Source organism: Chanodichthys erythropterus, chromosome 12 (genome assembly GCF_024489055.1).
Source record: "Chanodichthys erythropterus isolate Z2021 chromosome 12, ASM2448905v1, whole genome shotgun sequence".
NCBI lineage: Eukaryota > Metazoa > Chordata > Actinopteri > Cypriniformes > Xenocyprididae > Chanodichthys > Chanodichthys erythropterus.
The window spans coordinates 8796771-8818705 of NC_090232.1; the positions used below are offsets into that span (position 1 = coordinate 8796771).

Below are 21935 nucleotides of genomic sequence, written 5' to 3' on the forward strand. Positions count from 1 at the left end.
GAGGAACTGTGCTATTGGCTGTCGTGTCGATGAGGCCTTCACAATGGATGATCTAGTCGACTCGATCTCTGCTGATACTTCAGATTTGTGTGATACACCCAGATTTACAAACCAAAGTTTCCTGAATTGAGGCTTAAATGCAGTTTATGGCGGGATCTGCTCATTTTCGAAACTGTGCAGACCCTACATTACCACTTCATACTTTATAAATAAAAGGCAGACACGCCACTTAAATTGAAACCTAGAGTCTGGTGATCCTCTAAGTCTCTCCACTTTTTTTTGTTTGTTTGTTCGATCTCTATTTACCCAGGACAAAAATGGGAGGACGTAACATGAAAACAAAAAAACAAACAAAAAATGGACCAGCTGTAATGACACCATTGGCTTAACCAATGGCATGCATTTGGGGTGGGGCTACCTGTTTGTCCAACCAATGGAAGATGTGGGTGTGTTTGGGAGACCTGTATGGAAACAGTAATTATTTTAGCATTTTGATGTCCTAAGACACTACTTATGGAAAATATGGAACTGGCGCTGCGTTCATTCCGTAAGTTGAATAAGGAAGGTGTAGGACATACAGAGTAAACTTTTTGAAGAATACTTTTATGTCTAGGACATCAATGTGTTGTCACGAGCCACAGGGTTTAATTTGGATTTGTCTGTGCATGTTTTTTTTTTTTTTCATAGATTGTGTTCCCGTTGACATGCATTATACGACTGACAGACTGCAATGGTTGGAGTTAAAAATCATCATTTGGGTTCTACTGAAGAAACAAAATCACCTACATCGCGGGATAAGCAGATAAACTTTATACATTTTTGGGTGAACTATCCCTTTAACAAAACTCTCAGATGCCACTATAGTTTTATTCATAACAATTTATTTATATTAATTCCACATATTCTCAATGCTTTTTACATGGAAGAGGTCTTTGATGATTTTTTCACCAGGGTCAGACAAACACATTAGCCATCTGAAGATTTACACAAAATAACAACAGATTATTACACAGTTTTACACTGTAAAAGATTTTATACTCCAACATCTATTCCATTGACTTTGCAGGGTCATAATCAAGGACAACAATGTCACGATTGTCGGAAAATGCTCAGTTCTGTTGAATCCCAGATGGCTGGTTTTAAAGTATCACTTATAAAGCTAAATTAATAACATGGTGCATGGATAAAAAATATTGCTCTGTAGTCTTATACATCTTGCAATGACAGTATTAAATTATCTAATTTTAGCCACTTGTATGGAATATGCAACCTCCTGTCAGCAAGTCTTTTTTGTTTGCATGACAAAACAGGAATAATTGCACTGTCCAAGAGATCAACACACTCAGCCCTTACAAAAAAGTACTGTGCTGGTACTGTGGTATCAGATGGTAATACAACAGTACCTGGTATTGTACCATGGTACTGTATAATTACCATATTCATGTATTGTAGAAAATACAATACATGGTCATCCAAGATATTTCAAAAATACCATGGTACCATGTCCAAAAACATGGTACATTTTTTGTAAGAGAAGACAAATATACTTTCTCTTTCCTAGAACTATAAACACACACTTCCTAATTCTCTCATTCTCAAACAGACCTCTCCTCCAAACACACAAACACACACAAAAACACTTATTAGAGCACATTAGGAATGAGCAGGTGTCTGTAGCATTCCATATTGATGCATTCCATACTATAGACTATCAATGATAACTATAACCTATATGTTATATATACACTACTCTTTCCAGCGTCTTATTCTGTATTCTGTCTATATCTATGTATTACACCTTGGGCAGGGTGGGATTTGTAAATGCAAAAACTACACTACACAGTCAAACATTCACACACACTGACAACAACAACAGCAACAACAATAATAACATACATAAAGATTACAATATACCTCTTTAAGTCCAAAGCTTTTCTTCATAATACTTCAAGGGATCAAAGAAATAGTCCAAAAAAGTCAGAATATTTCAGGGTCATAAATGGGACTGTGCTCTTCATATTTATTTTGTCCAAACCAAGTGTTTTTCAGTAACTTGTCCAGCTGAAGACCACAAGGTGAAATTCAAAGCTCCCCTTTACTTGTGGACAAGCTCTCAGCAGAGATTTGGAAAAGAACAATACAGCTTTCTAACACCATCAAAGAGAATATGATGTACCTTTACTGCTCTTAGCACTGCCATTAAAAGAAATATTCATCGATATTCAACTCTCACCCCACATATTATACACACACATATACACATACTCACACATATTAGCATTTCTCTGCTTAATGATATTTAGAAAGCTTGTCACATAGTCTCTCTTAAAATTGTGCTTATCTCTGGAAGCAGCATGACAGCAGGCCTGTTTTTGCAGGTCAGGAAATGTACTTGCAGTACCTATTCTGGCCACTAGACGAAAGGCTGGTGGACAATGAAAAGGGATTAGGAGTGATGTTAGTCAAAATGTAGATCTTAGGCTTTTCTCAGAGATGCTCAATTGTAGTTTGACTTTTACATACATTAGAATATAAAAGCTTAATTTGCCCTATCGAGATTCCAATCCTGCTGAGGCATCCAAATTGGTTTCCAATTTGGTTTCAGAAAAACTTCAAGAAGCTTGATTGTTTCACACTCCCAAAAGAATCTGATATACTTTTTCATTTTTAATCTAACATGGCCTCCAACTGGTCTGCAAGGTCATCAAACATGCTGCCAATATCATCGAGAATGTTAACTGTGCTCTTGTTGTCCACATTGGAGCTGAAGAGGAAAAGAAAGAGAAATTAGGGGAAACGGAATGGAAGAGTTTCAACGAGTAAAATCATCATCATGCAATGAAGAGACTGTTTAGTGCCAAGTAGGAAGAACAGAATTTAGTTTAGTGTCCACTAACATCTACTTATATACCTGTCATCCTTCTTAATCTTCTCCTCTACTACTTCCAGAGCAGCAGCCAGGGACGCACTGGTCTCCTCCAGTCTGAGTTGCACCATGTTCCCTGAAGCAGAGCCCCCTGTTTCAGCAACTATCAATAATCCTTGGCTTTCCACCTCTATTTTTCCATCTCCGTCTTGTGCTTCACCCTCTACTTGTGTCTGTCTGGCTACGCCTACCTTCCTTCTTCTCATTACCACCGGTTCTGCTCCCTCCCCTGTCTCTCTGAAATGACTCCCTGCCGAGGAACCTGAAATCAGGCCTTGTTCACCTTGATCAATCTGGATCAGACCTGTCCGTTCCAGTCTAGCAATTCCGACTTCCTCTACTCTTTCTTGCTTTCTTGCTTCATCTTCCTCTCTTTGTTTCTCTACTTCTCTCAGCCTCTTTTGCATATCCACTCCAGGCAGCTCCACTTCTAGAGGGCTTGGGATGTCCACTGAGAGACCAGCCATGGAAGACCTCGGGGGCTTCACTGGAGCTGAACCTGAACCTGGTGTAGAGGGTGTTTGTGGGGTTTGGGGTGTCTGGGGTGTCTGTGGGCTCTGAGCTGGAGAAGTTGTTGGACGTGGAGACAGCATGCTTCCCTCCATTGGTTTTGTGGTGACTGGACTCAAAGTCTGTGGTGGATGTTCCAGTTGTTCAAATGAAGCAGGGCTAAAGGAGGCACTGGATGGGCTGAGAACATCTGCCTGAGGAGAGCCGGGAGTTCCAATGGTATGGATTGGCTTGATTTTTACCGGTTTGGGCAGTGTAGGAGGAGGACTTGGCTTGGGAGATACTGGAGGAGGGATTTTCTTAGCCTCCACTATAAAGAGAAAAAAAAAAAAACATGTATTGTACAACTTATTCAAAATTTATTTTACTACATCAACCAGATAGCAGGAAGGTCTCGATGGCTATCAAGCTAAGTTGAGACCTGGTTTCCTTGAACTGCTGTCTAAAAATACCCATGAATTTCATGCATGCATGCATTTCTATATTGGCTTACTAGGCTGATTTATGCTTGCTTGCAAGTTTGCTACAGATATACCAGTTTGCAGGACAAAGGGTGAGATAATATGAGGAACACAATGACCCCATAGATAACATTCTTACCTGGGCTATGTTGACCTTCTGGTCCAGGTAATGGAACCCGCCTTGTAGGAGTTGGGGGATCGAGTTTTCGAAGGGCCATTGCTGGTTTAGGTGAAACTGGGGGTTTTAGTATTTGTCTGGGAAGAGAGCCAAAGCCATCGTGTTGCAGTTCTTCATCTCTACCACCATCTCCAAAGCAAGCTTCTGATACAGGTCTTCTCCGAAAGTTCTCTGGCCCATCTCCATCAGTGCCATTACTCTGTGGTGGAGCCAATACTTTGGGCCTTCGCTTTATCGTGCTAGTTTCTGTCAGGTTAAAATGTTCACCATCTGAGTAATGTGGTGGTCGTCGTCTTCTCAAAGTTGCTGTGGCATCCATCCGTGACCACTCCTCTTGTGGCAGAGAAGAAACACCCCCTTCCAGATGAGTGATCATGGAACGTGGACGTGGCTCAGGGGCCTGTTTAATTGGGTGGGATTCACAAGGTGCTGGTCCATGATTTTCGAGGTCATGCATGGCTCGGCTCATATCAGCCTCTTGTACATCATTGTCAGGCTGCTTTTGAGAGTCGTAAAATTCACTGATTGTGCGGCGGCGACTATCTGCGTCGGAATTCAGAACTTCACGGTTCTGCCGCAGGAGGTTTTGGCTTGCCTAGAGGTAAAACATCAAAACTCAGTTAGGCGTCAATACTCACCGTCAGAAATATAAATGCATTGCATAGTTCAAAGTACTTAAATTTACTTAAAACAGTGCTAATTACCTAATAAAAATGATACCAGGAACTTTTTAAGAAAGTAAATAGTAACAATTCTAATGTCAGGTAGATTGAAATATTTTGTCAAAATATTTTATCAGCAATAATTGCTCTGAATCTTAAAGTTAACCCACATAATGTTTGTTTTATTTTACCTGCAAATAACTACTTCCACTTCCTTTACCACTGCCTCCAAGATTAGACATTTCAAGCATGGCAGCGATGTCTCTAACGCTGCCCCCAGATGAAGTTTTTTCGGAGGCAATTCCACAATCGCTACGTCTGCGCTCCCTATATGTCACATTGAGTAGCAAATTGTTAGCCCTATTTTCGCCAGACCTTACATCATCAGCCACAGTCTCGTCAGCCAGGTTACCAGTGGAAATGGAAGAGCACGAGCGTTTTGGTGGAGTTGGAGGACGAGTCCGTCTGCGAGGCCGAGCTGTAGCGAATGACTGACTGCGATTGACACTGTTGATGTCAAGGGTTTCACCAGAGGCCTTTGCTGAACTGCTGGGAGTGACCTTATGTCCACCTAGTGTTGCGTATTTCACAGAGGAGTCTGGCAAGGGTAAGTCATGCTCAGAATCAGGAACACTATGTCCACGTCTTGGCTGGGATGGAGTTTGACCATTGCCCTCTTCAGTTTCTCCTTCAGGTGGTAAGCAAAGTAATGGAACGTTACGAGCGTGAGCATGCGAACGGGGAGAGTCACAAGGCCCTCTGGCCCTGCTGTGTGTTTTTAGCGGGGAGGAAGGGATGTGTGAAGGAGAATTTGAAGAAGAAGATGAGCTTCTGCCTTTAGTAGGGGTGTGTGGAGGTGTTGGAGTGGGACTCTCAATCGAGCTAGGTTTCTTCAGAGGAGGAGGAGCATTAGTTCTTTGTATGCCTCTGCCTTGGGTGCCCTGTCGGGGAGAGCTACGGCCTTCCGTTCTTTTGCGTGTTCGAACAGAGGGGGCAGAGTTCACATCTGGTTCTGTGCTGGTTTCAAATGATTGTTTTGAGTCTGTGCTTTCTTCTATCTGGCTTTCCTTGGTGGGAATGTCTGCTTCTGGAGATTCACTCAGTCGTTTGACGGCTAACATCAACTTCTTCTGGTGTCCTTGGTGGGAAAGAAAAAAAAAAAGAGGTGGACAGTTATTATTTTTGTTTGTGAGGTTAAACCTGTAACCTTTTCCTGTAAACTTTCCCCTATTTTGACAGCATTAATGGCACCTGGTACCCTGACACTGACATCAGGCAGAAATGCACCATAAACATTAAAACAGATATATGTAAAATAAGACAAAAACAACATGTATAAAAGAAGACACAAAGAAAACATATACACATTAACATTTAGCAGACAGTATTATCCAAAAGCAACTCACAAGTGAGAAACATCAACAGTTTATCATACAAGAGCCAAAGGTACTCACAAAACCACAATGCTATATTTAAAAAAAAAAAAAAAAAAAAAAAAGCTAAAGCTAAAGCAAAAGTAAAAATACATAAAGTAAGAGAAAAACAATTAGTTTAGTAAGGGCTTTTGTGCATTGTGGTTTAAGTGAAGGGCTGATGGAAGAGGTGTGTCAGTCAGCTTCTTCTTGAAAGTCCTCATGCCACCACAGAGCAACACAAAGAAAAAAACACTCCTGAGTGTTCAAATGTCCTCTTATTCCTCATGGTGTTCAAAAGCAAAATGTAGTTGGTGAAGCTGCTTGATCAAGAATGTCTTGCTGGTTTAATCAGTTAAAATGTCTGATTGGGCACACCAGCTTATGCATCCCTCACTTGAGATGACCATCCAAAACACAGTATACTGGTGACCAACTATGCAAATTTTTTCAGCTGGGATATCATGAAAAAATATGTTTATTATGCATAACATAAACATAAGTATGTGTAGCATACTTGCCTAGTTTAGTGATGCCAATCTCCTTTAGATCCTCCAGAGTAATATCACTAATGAAGTCCATGTTGTCGTAGCCGTTCTGAACCAGAGTCTGGTAGTATTGATTCAGACCAATTGCAGACAGCCACTCAGCCAGACTGGACTGTAAGGTTACACAGATATTTAGTAACTGATATGTAAGATGTATTCGTACATTTACATACAGTGGGGTCCAAAAGTCTAAAACCTAGTGAAAACAGGTTAATAGTAATTTTGACTTTACAAATTTTATGATGTTTTTAATTATTACTATTAGTGGAAATGAAATAATCTGCAAAACACTGCTTATATAAACAATTTAAATGAATTTCAGAATTGGTTTGTTCTTCTTTTGCTTCATGTATAACAGAAATAGTACAGTATCTTAAATATTTCTTATTCATTTTACATTAAATAGTTTTTCAAAATAATAAAGCTTTCTTATTATTTTTAATAATAGATCAATTTTTATTAGGAGTTCCAGACTTCTAAAACCCGACTTTATTTCTCTTACAGGTTTCTCGTGAGGTATCCAGTCTGGGATGTTCATTTTGCCGATCTCTGAAAGCATTTTCTTCCTGTGCCCTGGTTTTGTCACCCCAATAGCAGTGAGGTCCTGTAGGGCAAACATACACACACACACACACTAATTATTCTGACTATTATTATAATGTACAGTGGCCCCCAAAAATAATTTGGAAACTTAAGTCACTCTCCAAAATATGATTTATTTTAAGCGTTAAAATACATTTTGAGGCCACAGTACAAATAAATAAAGAAATGAATAAATAAGTACAGAATAAAACATTTATTCAATCTTTAATAGAATCACTTTATTACTTCAAGATACTTTGAATCATATATTGAATTTTTACAGAGCTATATGGAATGATGATTGACAGTGTTTATCTTAGCTTTGTGTTTGTGTTACCTCTGGTGTCATTCTGCTGATGGTCTGCAGGTCATAACCAGCAGTGAGAAAGTTTGCTGTGTAGAACTGCAGCTGTGCACCAGTGAGCCATTCAACAACAGCCTCTGAGCTCTACAACACACACACACACACACACACACACACATACATGCAAGCACACACACACACACAGTATAGCAGGGAAAGACAGAAACGCATCAATAATTCAGACATTGCTTTGACAGAGTCATGATTCCAAGTCCTGGTATAAAAGTCTGTCAGGTAGTACACTGTATAACCACTGTGTGGCAGCAAATAATATTCTTGCTTCAAAATCATACAGAATACACAAATCAAACATGCCATAGTAATACTGTGGTTTTTGGACATATGTATTCTTTGAAACACCTTCACATTTATAATCATGATGTTACAAAAGATTTCTATTTCATATAAGTGCTGTTCTTTTGAATGTTCTACTCATCAAAAAATGTATTACGATTTCCGCAAAAAAATATTATTGATAATAAAATGAAAATCAGAATAGAATGATTTCTGAAGGATCATGTGACACTGATCACAGTAATGATGCTGGAAATTCAGCTTTGCCATCACAGGATTAAATTACATATAAAATATATATCCAATCAGTAAACAGTTGTTTTAAATTGTAACAAAATTTCACAATATTACTGTTTTTACTGTATTTTTGAACAAATAAATGCAGCCTTGGTGAATATAAAAGATTTAAAAAAAAACAAACAAACAAAAAACTTTTGAACATATATTTACAAGTGATTAATCAAGCTTTACTTTCATACTTACAATATTCATTCTCATTAAAAGACTAACCCACCAAATATCTGACCATACAAGAGACAAATATAGAAACATTAAAAGATTAGTTCACTTTTGAATGAAAATCACCCCAAACTTTACTCACCTTCAAGCCATATAGGTGTATATGACTTTCTTCTTTCTGATGATCACAATCAGAGTTATATTAATATATATTCTGACGCATCCAGGCTTCATAATAGCAGTGAATGGGAGCAACGAGTATGAAGCTGAAGAAAGTGCATCCATCCATCATAAACATACTCCAAGCGTCTCCGGGGGGTTAATAAAATCTAGCTTTTGCCAGACCACCTTCTGTATTCAACTTACGAAGAAAGTGTATCACCTCTCGAGCTTTATACTCGTTATTCTCGTTCACTGCCATTATAAAGTTTGGATGCGTCAGGATATTTATTAATATAACTTCGATTGTGTTCATCAGAAAGAAGAAAGTCATATACACCTAGGATGGCTTGAGGGTGAGTAAATCTTAGGGTAATTTTCATTTTAAAGTGAATTAATCCTTTAAGATTAAAGGTCCTGTTCTTCGTGACCCCATGTTTCAAACTTTAGTTAGTGTGTAATGTTGTTATTAAAGTATAAATAAAATCTGTAAAATTTTAAAGCTCAAAGTTCAATGCCAAGCAAGATATTTTATTTAACAGAAGTCGCCTACATCGAACGGCCAGTTTGGACTACATCCCTCTACTTCCTTCTTTAATGACGTCACTAAAACAGTTTTGTGACTAACCTCCGCCCACAGGAATACACAAAAAAGGGGGCGTGGTCTTGTTGCGCTCCCACGGAGGAGAGCAAGAGTTGCGTTTGTAGAGTGTGTTTGTCGCCATGTCGTCGAAACGGTGTTATTTTCATCCCGCAGTCCAATCACCTTTGTTTGGCCTTCCCAGGGACGCTGTACTTAGAGATCAATGGTTACAATTTATGTTTAACTCGGTTCCCGAAAATTATAATTGTGGTATCCTTACTGCAATAGGTAATGTTGGACTGCAGTGCACATAATGGCCACAAGAGGGGACTATGTTTATGTATATGGCTGTTTTCCGTATGAGGTACTCTTCTGAGTGAGTGCTAACGTTGTACATTTTCTGTCGTGAATTATTGTCTTTTGTGTTCATTCGGCACAACACCACAATAATCCACATGTACAACTATGTGCAGCACACGTTATGGTAAGAGGCGTGACCTTTCCGGGCAAGGTGCGCTCTATATGGCTCTGTGTGCGCTAAGCTGTTGTCGAATCACAACACAGGAACCGCTGGCACAATCAGAATTCGTTACGTATTTCTGAAGGAGGGACTTCATAGAACAAGGAAGTCATCAGCCCGTTTTTATGACAGTGGAAACAGCGGTATACAGATAAGTAAATTATGTGAAAAATACTGTGTTTTTTTTACACGCAAAACATGAACACATGTTATATTGCACACTATAAACACAATCAAAGCTTCAAAAAAAACACGAAAAACGGGACCTTTAACATAAACAAATCTGGACCACCACACACAAACTTGCCTTGCTCTCAGCTGAAGCTTCATCTTTCCTCTGCAGCAATGGATCCACAAATGGTTTCTTCTTTTGCTGACGTGGGGCAGCAGTTGCACTCTGAGTGCGCTGAGAAGACACTGTAGCAAAAAAAGTAAATAAAATTTAAAAACAGATTTTTTACTCACCAGGACTTTGAATACATGTATGGGCTTATTAAAACATCTGAAGGCATAGAACAATGGACATATGAGATGTGTACAGATGAGACATATGAGACAAACCTGTATTCTAAGATCAGTCTAATATTTGAATGTAAATAGGGCTTTAAATGCATAAAATAAAAAACAACGCAATGGCCCCAAAAAGAATTTGCACACACTTAAAAATGATCTTATGGCATTTTATAGCAAAATATCAAACCAAATGGCATTTATTTTAAAGAAATAAAGCACAAACACACTCTTCAAAAAATTATAAATAAATAGTTTTGCAGGTTTAATGACTTCATACATCCCCTAAAATTCACCTGAACACCAGTAATTGAACAAGAAAAGTGAAGTTAGTTCTGAAAATGTTGGTATACATATCATAGTACCTGAATTAGGATCTAAAGACTGTGATTGGTCCATAAGATGTTCTTTTGCTTTGGCTGACTGGGACAGCACCGTGGCCAACAGCTAAAACACACACGCAAATGCACACATACATGATCAGTAATGTGATAAATAGAGAGAAAGACAGACAAAGAGAGAATTTACACATCTGTCCTCATGTGCATCTATGGTCTTTGTGTGCGCCGCACCTTCACGCCCTCGGCCTGAGCATGCAGTCCTGGCACATTGAGGCCATGCGTGTTAACTCCCGACGAGTGTGTGGGGGTGGTCGGCACGGGCACTGGTGAGTTGGTGAGGTGAGCGTTGGCATTACTGCTTTGTCCACTAGTAGATGAACGTCCACTGGTTAGACTGCCTGTGCTGCCCATACTGCCAACACTGCCCCCTGCTGGCAGGTATATGTTATCATGCAAGAAACCAGAAATAAAAACTGTTGACTATGTCCATGTTTGTGCATAATGCGTTATTTATATAGTACACTTTAGACATTGTGCTACTAAATTACTAAAATTGCAAGTAACTTTGCAACTACATGTCAACTAGCAGTCTTAAGTGTATTAGCAGACTGTCTGCTTAATATCTGCTAAAACTTTATTTTGATGGTCCCCAACAGACATTCTACTGACTATAAGCAGTGTTGGAGAAAGTTACTTTTAAAAGTAATGCATTACAATATTAGGTTACTCCCTAAAAAGTAACTAATTGTGTTACTTAGTTACTTATATGTAGAAATAATGTAAGCAGTGTTTTCAACATTGATAGAAATAAAAAAATGTTTCTTGAGTAGTAAATCATCATATTAGAATGATTTCTGAAGGACCATGTGACCCCATGAGACTGGAGTAACTAATGATGCTGAAAATTCAGCTTTGATTACAGGAATAAATTACATTTTAAAATATATTCAAATACATAACTATGGAAGAGGATTAGGGCCAAGCAATAATAAAAAAATAAAACCATCTCGAGATTAAAGTTGTTAAATTTCGAGAAAAAAGTCGAAATAAAATGTTGAGAATAAACTCGTTAAATTACGAGAAAAAAACTCATTAAATTTCGAGAAAAAAGTCGAGAAAAAATGTTGAGAATAAACTCATTAAATTATGACTTTATTCTCAACATTTTATATCGACTTTTTTCTCGAAATTTAATGTTTTTTCTCATAATTTAATGAATTTGTTCTCGTAATTTTATGACTTTTTTCTCGAAATTTAACTACTTTAATCTCAACATTTTATCGACTTTTTTCTAGAAATTTAACATTTTTCTTGTAATTTAACGAATTTGTTCTCGTAATTTAACAACTTTTTTCGTGAATTTAATGAGTTTATTCTCAACATTTTATCTCGACTTTTTTCTCGAAATTTAACGAGTTTTTTTCTCGTAATTTAAAGAGATTATTCTCAACATTTTATCTCGACTTTTTTCTTAAAATTTAACAAAATTTTTCTCATAATTTAACGAATTTGTTCTCATAATTTAACGACTTTTTTCTTGTAATTTAATTACTTTATTCTCAACATGTTATCTCGACTTTTTTCTCGAAATTTAACAATTTTTTTTTCTCGTAATTTAACGAGTTTATTCTCAACATTTTATATCGACTTTTTCTTGAAATTTAACAAGTTTTTTCTCGTAATTTAATAAGTTTATTCTCAACATTTTATTTTGACTTTTTTCTCAAAATTTAACGCGTTTTTTCTCGAACTTTAATAACTTTAATCTCGAGATGGTTTTAATTTTTTATTATTGCTTGGCCCTAATCCTCTTCCGTACATAACAGTTATTTTAAATTGTAATAATATTTCACAATATTACTGTATTAATGTATTTTTGATCAACTAAATGCATTCTTGTTGACCATATAATAGACTCAAAAACATAGAAACAATTGTGCTGACTCCAAACTTTTGAATGGTAGTGTATATTTTTAAACATATAAATATTTAATGTAGTCTCCTAATTAATAAGAGACCATAAAAGCTGCAAACATAATAAACATAAATTAATTCAAATAGTTTTAGATAAAGTATATCACACTACAGGACACTGCTCACGTCACATTAACTGTCCATTGAAAAACTGTGTATTTACCAGCTAAAGGTTTTCTCAGTACCCAAATATCCTCATTTGCGCCGCTCTGCTGGCCGCTGAGGGTGGGAGAACCATGAGGGCTGGAAACGGAGCCTCTTGAACCTGAAAAATATCACACACAAACATAGTAAGGTAAGAATTAAATACATTGCTTTGCAAACTCCTAATTGGCAAAAACAGATCCACACCGAGGGAGCAGATAGTAAAGGGAATATTTGGGGCAGTTCAAATGGACTGTAGCATATCCAACAGTTATCTGGGATCCTTGCTGATGAAAATGTATGATATGTTTGTGAATACAGTACCAAAATAAAAAAATTATTCAAACCCCTGTTAGCTGTGAAATTTTGTCTAGCACTGGAAAAAAAAAAAAAAAAGATTTTCATTACTCTAATATAGTAATTTCTATAGTATTACAGAAAGTTTTCTTCTTTTTTTAATATGCATAAAAAGAGAGTGTAACAAATAATACACTACTTTTCCAAAGTCTATGGTCGGAAATATTTTTAATGTATTTGAAAGAAGTCTCTTATGCTCACCTAGACTGCATTTATTTGATCAAAAATATAATACAGTAATATTGGGAAAGATTATTACAATTTAAAATAACTTTATTATTTTAATATATTTTAAATGTAATTTATTCCTGAAATGTATCTAAAACATTTTTTGTATCAATATAAAAGTCTTTAATGTTACTTTTGATCAATTTAATTAATCATTGCTGAATAAAAGCATTAATTTCTTAAAAAATACATTGAACAGTAGTGTATATAATATACAGTATAATCATGAAATGCTAAATATGTCCCCTTTCAGATTATGATCATTTTTGCACTATATAAGGAATTGGAAGAACATATGCTAAACAGACATAAAAAAATTAATGTCAGTGGTAAAAAGATTATTCCATTTTCTTTATGGAAATGTATTAATTTTTTACTTTTTTCTGGTGAAATACGCCCTGGACAGATATCTCTGATATTACACCAGTTAAACATCCAACTTTTTCAAAGACATTTAGATTCACATCCTGTTTACTGCATTTTACTATGGTCATGAAGTTAAAAAAAAAAAAGGCAGGTATGATATGATACGTTAATGATGGGCAAATGTGTGTTTTTCTGACTGTGTATGCGTGTGTTTATACCTGTCTCTTTTTGTGGCTCCTCTGAGCCGGAGGAGGCTGGTTCATACCCAATTGTGCTGCAGGTAGGCATATTATAGCCAAATGAGGTGAAGAGGGGCTGATGGGTAAGGGGCTGGGTAGGAGGGGGTGGGGGAGTGAGGGGCAGAGAAAAAATGTGGGAGAAGTCACCGTTCACCATGACAACTGAACCAATTGCTGGCGGACGGATCTGTATCTTAAGATACTGTTGGGTTGAGGGACCTAGGCACAACAGAACGGCAACACCAAAAAAACACAAACAACAACAAGAACAACAACAAAAAAACAGGAAAGGAAACACAAAACAAAACATGTTCAAGCAAAAATATCTAACTCTATAGGTGAGCTTATCTTTACCCTGTAAGTTAACATGCAAGGTGAAAATGAACTTATGTACATTTATGTTTAGAAAAATAAATAAAAAAACAACTATACTCATGCATACTATTTTCACAAAATATATACCTGCAATGCATTCCCAAAAAACACCAAATTTATAACTGATCTATGTTATGTGCATGCAGACTACATTCATGCATGAAAAGGGAGAAAATGGGGGGTTTAAGTGTGTTGGAGTGTGTGGGTTACATTTCAATATTGGTGCATTTCAATATTGCAGTGGTGTAATGTATTTGAGTAAATGCAATTGGTTATTGTGCTTAAGTATCTTTTTGGCTACTTTGAGTTTTAAAGATATGTTAGCTTTAGAGTAGGTTCTATCAGGAAGACTCTAATGCCATGTCATTCATTCCTAATTATTAGGTCTGGCCAATCACTGCTTGACACATTTGGAGTAAATAAGTACTGAACTTTCTCTTTTACGTTCGCAGTTGATGATGCTGACGTTCCCCTCCATCCTCCCCACCACCACCAGGTTGGTCCCTGTCCATCCGTCTGTGGTAGGCTCCACCCCTGCCATCATCTTCAGACAGGACCAGCCTGAATCTGGTTCAAAAACGTGCACTTTGAAACCTATTTTCAAAAGCTTGCGTTTTCAGGCCCCCAAAAGATGCTCTAAAGGTCCTTTCACACTGAACGTCAAAATTCAGGAAATTTCGGCACAATGACGCTCTTAAATCAAAACAATTGTTCTCTATGTAGCCTTTCAAGGCGCTTTCACGCTGAACGCAAAATTTGGCGCTAATGTTTGCCGCGATGATGCTCTTGAATCGAAACAATAGATCCCTATGAGGCTATTCACTCCGGGCGCGAACATTCGCAACACGAAAAAGCAAGGATTTTTTTTCGACCTGTGTGCCAATTTTTTCCCCCGTTGCTCCACGATGAAATAGAGTACCCCAGGGATGACGTGTTTTTGTAGGCCAACCCGGAAGTTAGCGGCGCACGGGTTCCCTCGATCGAAAGCCTATGCATTTTTCCCATAGACTTTTGGAAAATCGCAGAAAATAAGCTCTGTGTTTAACAAAGGGTTATGACACTTACACGTTTTGTCTATCAAGATAATCTTTACAAGTTAACACAACATTTATAGATTTTGAAGCCTAAATAAAGTCGTCAGATATGAAAGGCTAACAGTAGGCTATAAACGGACTACAGCACACCATGGTCGCGGATCAACGTCGTCACCACCAAGCGTCCTCAAACTGCATTTTAAAAACAACGTTATTTAAAAACATGCTCGCTGATTATGATCTGTGCTGTTATGAATACTTATACACTTTTTCATGAGAAATGCTGTCCAAATGTCCCGTTTTTAATGATGACGTCTAAAGTCCCCGCCAAAGGAAGTAGTCCATTTTAGCAATTTGTTAGTAACCGCCGATTTTAAGACACAGTAAAAGTTTAAAAAATCACAAGTGGGTTATAACTGGTGTGTTTTATGTCATAGATCAAAACGTGAAAGTATTTAGAGGCTTTGTTAACCACAGACCTTATTTCAGGCGATTTAGCAAAAACCCATTCAAAAAACCCACAGACTTTACGGCGTTGGAACCGGAAGTCCTAAAATGCTAACTCGCTTCCGGGTTTTGCCTACAAAAATGCGTAATCCCTGAGGCACTCTATGGGCCATCCAATTAGAGTTGCACCTTAGATCATGTGCCCGGAGCAGCTACTGTTGCACAGAAGGGCTGGGGTGGTGGCGCTGTTTTGAAAACTGGTGTGAACAAACATTGAAGAAGAGTATGCAGTTTGTTTTATTCGCGTTCGGTGTGAATGTTAGGCACGATGATGCTCTTAAATCAAAACAATTGTTCTCTATGGAGCCTTTCACGCTGGGCGCGAACATTTGCGGGCACAAAAAAGTGAGGATTTTTTTTTTCCGACCTATGTGTCGATTTTTTTCCCTGTCGCTCCATGATGAAACGGGCCATCCAATTAGATTTGAGCTTTAGATCACATGCCCGGAGCAGCTGCTGTTGCACAGAAGAGCAAACATGGTGGCGCTGTTTCTAAAACTAGTTTAAACAAACACCGAAGAGTCTTCAGGAGGAGATTATCATTTGTATCTGAGAACAGATTTATTCTCACATGTTCTTTATACAGAATATCACTTCATTTTCCACTGAATTATGTGATCACTGTTCATTTTCTTCCATGTGCGTGAGTGTTATGATTATGTGAGTGTGCATTTTGGATCTGTCAATCATGTAAACATATCCCCTGCTCTTCTGTATATAAAATTGAGAGAAACATTTTTCTACAGATGAAATATGAAGGACTGAGGACAAACATGAAGACAAATTAGCAGAATGTGTGAATTAGCAGAAGATGATCAGTCGTTTAGTGTTTGGCGCGAAAGGTCCGTTCTTCCGCGTTTCGCCTCGTTTTTTCACGCTGCATTCAGTGTGAAAGGGCCTTAAGACTTTTACTCAGATGGTGTGGGTTTTGCTGACTTCTAACTTGTAATGGGGTCATTTTCACTGTAAGGTATCTTTACTTTTACTTAAGTGGTTTTCATGTACTCTTTACACCACTGAAATATTGAAGTACATTTTTTTTTTTAAAGTATAAAGTAATATACAGCAATGGATTTTATGGACACACGGCCCATAGAGTCCCACTGGGAGTCTATGGCACATACCTGTATATCACTGATTTTAAATGATACGAATATCGATGTTCATCCAGCAAGAGTCTCTAAACACACTATTTTGGGTCTCAGACTTCAATAGAAGTTTATGAGAGAATCATAAGTGGTCTGTACATTGGAAAAAGACCATGAGATTTCAATAGTGGCTGCACGATTCAGGGGTGAAAAAATATATATATATTTTTTTTTTTTCATAAAATTGCAATTGTATTTTAAATTTTGATTAATAAAAAGTAGGGCTGCACAATTTGGCCAAAAAATGTGTGATCATATATCAATATGACTACAAAAACATAATAAATATTACACAAAATAAGAAATAATATTATTACTTTTATTATACAGTAATATTTCAATGTAAAAAAAAAAAGAAGGGTATTCTAGAAAAAAAAAGTCCCTTAAAGGAACCCTTAAAGCTTCTCTTTTGTTGACATCAGCTGGTTTATAAGTGCTTCTCAAATTCGGAAGATTGTTGGCACATGCTGTGTTCCCAAATGCACATTAAGCAGCCAAACTTGATGCAGAGATGAGTTCGTGTGGAGCAGCTTTTACTACCCTGGAAAAAAAAATCCTTAATCTGAACTCCTTGCGTGTAACACAGTGCCGCACCTCACTCTGTAACATGCGGCCCATATATTTACATAATTAAATCACAACCTTAAGCGCACAAAGCCACATCGCAATTTTGTTTTTCTTTGGATTAATCTTGCAGCCCGTTTTAATCACTGTAATTTTTGTCTTGACTAGAAGCTCAGCTTCTCAAATATTTAAAAAAAAGCAAATTACAGACACCAGAAAAAAGTAAATCTGAGTACACATTCTGACATCGATAAGTGATGTTGTTTCTTCACTCTTGAGAAGCAGCAGCCGCCACTTATCTGCATGTATAAATGTGTGAAAGCCTGTTTGCAAGTACGTGAATGTGCAGAAGTGTGAATCCACTGATGTGAGTTGAAAGGAAATGAAGGGGGGCATGGGAATGATGGTACAGGTGGACGCAGAGATGACCGAACAGTGACAGATAGATGAGCCACTCTCATCTGCCCTCTTTTCCACTCCCTCTCTTTCATGTCTTCGACCTGACGCCTCTAATTAGAATCACTTGACTGGTGATAAAGGGCAGGACAGTTGGATATAGAGCAGTGTTGCCAAGTCCACAGTTTTCCTGCGGAATTGGGCTACCTGTTTCCGCAGGTTGTTTTGTTTTTTTCAGTCCGTGGGTTGAAGCGACCCCCCATTTGTGATTTTTACACCCCGGAAAGTGATCTTACCGGGGGACCCCGCCAGAATGCAGTTGGGCTGGTTTTGTTGTGCAGACCTGGCAACCCTGATATAGAGCGAATGAACAGGCACCCACACATCCACACACATACACTAGGATTGGGCTTGAGTAGTGAGTACTCATGTATTTAAATACACAGAAGACACAGAAGACAGCAGCTCCATCAATGTAAGTTTATAATCTTTCAGGGAAACGATCATCTGATCACAGCAAGCTTCATAATTTAAGGTATCATTCAAGTCAGTAGCACAAACAGTACTTTGGAAGTTTAGTGCAACAGTTAGGTTCCGGAAGTAAAAACTCCATTCGTTTTCTCCATAGGGAAATTTAAAGTAAATGTAATAATGTAAAGGGGTGGTTACGTGGTTTTTTTCTAGGCTTGATTGTGTTTTGGGGGCACAGTTTAACATATCTTAATGCTTCGGGTTTTTTTAAATGCTGTATTTTTCATATATTTTATCTTTATTCTACACCTCTATTTCCACTGTCATATGAACGGCTCGTCTGACTTCCTGCTTCTATGAAGCCACTCCCTCCGACATACGCAATGTGCTCAGATTGGTTAGCAGGTTGGTAACTGGCCCAGTCTATCGTGATTCGCTGAAGCGTTTGGAAACGCCATACCCCTTACCATCCGTTATTATGCGCTTAGGTGGAAAGTAAATAAAAGCGCCTATATTGCTGTATCAAATTGAGCCGAATCAGACCCAGATGAAGAGGATAAAGCAGAACCTCTCCAATCGCGGCTTTTAAAGGACGTTTATGAATGGTATTTCATTTAGTATTTGTGTCAAAGTGTTTAGATATGCTGTCACTGCTGTTTGTTAGCTTTCAATATACAGTTTTATCCTGATTAAAGCTTTCCTGTAGTAAATACATGCCTGAGTAGTAGCATTTTTGTAAAGGTATCTTTTAAGTTATAGCATGAACAACTGTCTATGAACATAGAAGTTTGTTGCACTAGAATTTAGCTAACTGGCTAGCAAAAACGAGTTGCTCTTTGTATATGTCCTAGATGCATTAAAAACAGCAACAGAACTATAACATTACGTTTAAAAGACATGTAAGTTAAGTTACAAACAATAAAATGTACTTACAGTTTGAAGACAATAAACAGCAGCTTCTGCTTTTAAAGTAGGAACTGCTTCATCTCTCAGTAAAAGTCTTTGTGTAAATCCAGCATTAAACTCGTGTAGATTCAGGAAGCTGTCTTCAGCGCCGCATCCAGTGTAGAAAATATCACAGATTATAATGGGTTCTATATCTTTTGATGCGTCGTGTCGCACAGCTCGCGTTCGGTGTAAACAACTCTTCCGCTTCCATTATACTGCGCCACATGGCCTCGCCCACTTTGTTGCGTGATCCCGGGGGCAGTGTTTATGTTAATAGCAAGGGTTTATGATGTCACCAACCCGGGAAGAAGCTCGTTGTAGTCCAAACCGCCCGTTTTTGTAGGCAATAAAATGCCATAACTTTAAAAGACAATATCTCCGTTTGCATTGAACTTTCAGCGCTGTAACTTTGCAGATACTGTTTATGCTCAAGCAGCAACATTACACACTAACTAAAGTTAAAAAAGTGAAATCGCATGTAACCACCCCTTTAAACGGTAACTTATAAACCTTTAAAGACAGCGATATTGTGAGCTACGAGGTTGTTACTCGATGCTATTTGCTTCTACTGAAGAAGTCAGTCTGCATTATTTCAGCTTATTTTTAAAATAATTGTGTTTAACAGTGGAATTCCTGGTGAAAAACTACATTACCCATGATGCTGTACAGAAAATTACACCAATCAGAGAGTCAAAAAAGCAACACAAAAGATCTTATTTGCTCTGCCCGATCCCATGAAGCACTGCGAATGACGAGTCGATCTCTATACACTCTCAAAATACTTGTGTTTATGTGTGTGTGTGTGTGTATATATATATATATATATATATATATATATATATATATATATATATATATATATATATATATGTATATGTTTGCAGTGCTAAATGGGATTATAGTTATTTCCCTCACTAAAGCAGTTAAAGGTGCCCTAGAACTTTTTTTTAAAAAGATGTAATATGAGTCTAAGGTGTCCCCTGAATGTGTCTGTGAAGTTTCAGCTCAAAATACCCCATAGATTTTTTTTAATTAATTTTTTTAACTGCCTATTTTGGGGCATCATTAGAAATGAGCCGATTCAGGGTGTGTGGCCCTTTAAATCTGGTGCTCCACGCCCCAAGAGCTCACGCTTGCCTTAAACAACATAAAAAAAGTTCACACAGCTAATATAACCCTCAAAATAGATCTTTACAAAGTGTTCGTCATGCAGCATGTCTAATCGCGTAAGTACAGTGTTTATTTTGATGTTTACATTGATTCTGAATGAGTTTGAGGCTATGCTCCGTGGCTAACGGCTAATGCTACACTGTTGGAGAGATTTATAAAGAATGAAGTTGTGTTTATGCATTATACAGACTGCAAGTGAAAATAGCGACGGCTCTTGTCTCCGTGAATACAGTAAGAAACGATGGTAACTTTAACCACATTTAACAGTACATTAGCAACATGCTAACGAAACATTTAGAAAGACAATTTACAAATATCACTAAAAATATCATGTTATCATGGATCATGTCAGTTATTATTGCTCCATCTGCCATTTTTTGCTATTGTCCTTGCTTGCTTACCTAGTCTGTTGATTCAGCTGTGCACAGCTCCAGACGTTAATACTGGCTGCCCTTGTGTAATGCCTTGAACATGGGCTGGCATATGCAAATATTGGGGGCGTACACCCCGACTGTTACGTAACAGTCGGTGTTATGTTGAGATTCGCCTGTTCTTCTGAGGTCTTTTAAACAAATTAGATTTATATAAGAAGGAGGAAACAATGGAGTTTGAGACTCACTGTATGTAATTTCCATGTACTGAACTCTTGTTATTTAACTATGCCGAGGTAAATTCAATTTTTGAATCTAGGGCACCTTTAAGTACACAGTCTTGTACATTTTTTATTTTGTCCGATTTTCAAATACTTTTTTTGCTTCAAATCACTTGCGTGCTCGCGTAAAACAGTGTTCACCTCCTAGCTGATTCGCTTGGTTCATGGCTTGTAACTCTTTAATGAACACTTTTTTAAAAATCCCTATGGGAAAAATTAATGGAAAAAATACTTCTGCAACCAGCACTGCTGAAAAAGGTAGTGGGCACTAATGCACTATATACTTAAATTTAGAGATTTGTTCCAGTAGTAATAGTGATGTGTACTCCCAACCCGATCTCACGGCAATTCGTACGTATTTTACGAGGTGGCTAAATCGTATGAATTCATACGACCTCACTCGTACTAATTCATACGTTTTTTGCTAAATCGTATGTATTTTACGAGTTGACAAATTCGTATGAATTCATACGAATGACCTACCCCAAACCCCGCCCCTAAACCTAACCGTCACTGGGGTTTAGACAAATCGTACGAATTCGCACGAGTGAGGTCGTATGAATTTATACGAAATAGCCACCTCGTAAAATAAGTACGAATTGGTCGTGAGATAGCGTTGGTACTCCCTACTCGATCGATTTATCAATTGAGTACTCTAGAAGACAAAATGAACTAAATGCCCATCCCTAATCTACAAACACAACAATAAATGCACAAACACTCGTATGTATGCAGAAATGCATGCACTAGATACAAACTCACCAGAACACACACACACACACACACACACACACATACATGAACATTTAAGTGCCAGGTACAGTAGATGAGCTTCAGATTGACCTTGATTTTA

General features: G+C 37.7%; 1 protein-coding gene across 1 annotated transcript in view; it reads right to left on the reverse strand.

Annotated features, from left to right (window-relative positions):
- Positions 1-928: 928 nt before the first annotated feature.
- Positions 929-21935, reverse strand: part of si:dkeyp-9d4.3 (caskin-1) — a 63416-nt gene continuing 42409 nt past the window's right edge. Inside the window, exons 11-22 of the mRNA XM_067405000.1 lie at positions 13797-14036; positions 12647-12748; positions 10741-10940; positions 10534-10615; positions 9966-10075; positions 7617-7727; positions 7200-7301; positions 6671-6809; positions 4929-5875; positions 4037-4670; positions 2912-3746; positions 929-2764 (exon numbers count right to left, since the gene is read on the reverse strand). Of these exons, the coding sequence (XP_067261101.1) occupies positions 2668-2764; positions 2912-3746; positions 4037-4670; positions 4929-5875; positions 6671-6809; positions 7200-7301; positions 7617-7727; positions 9966-10075; positions 10534-10615; positions 10741-10940; positions 12647-12748; positions 13797-14036 (3599 nt within the window). The 3' untranslated portion in view covers positions 929-2667. The remainder of the gene's footprint in view (positions 2765-2911; positions 3747-4036; positions 4671-4928; positions 5876-6670; positions 6810-7199; positions 7302-7616; positions 7728-9965; positions 10076-10533; positions 10616-10740; positions 10941-12646; positions 12749-13796; positions 14037-21935) is intronic.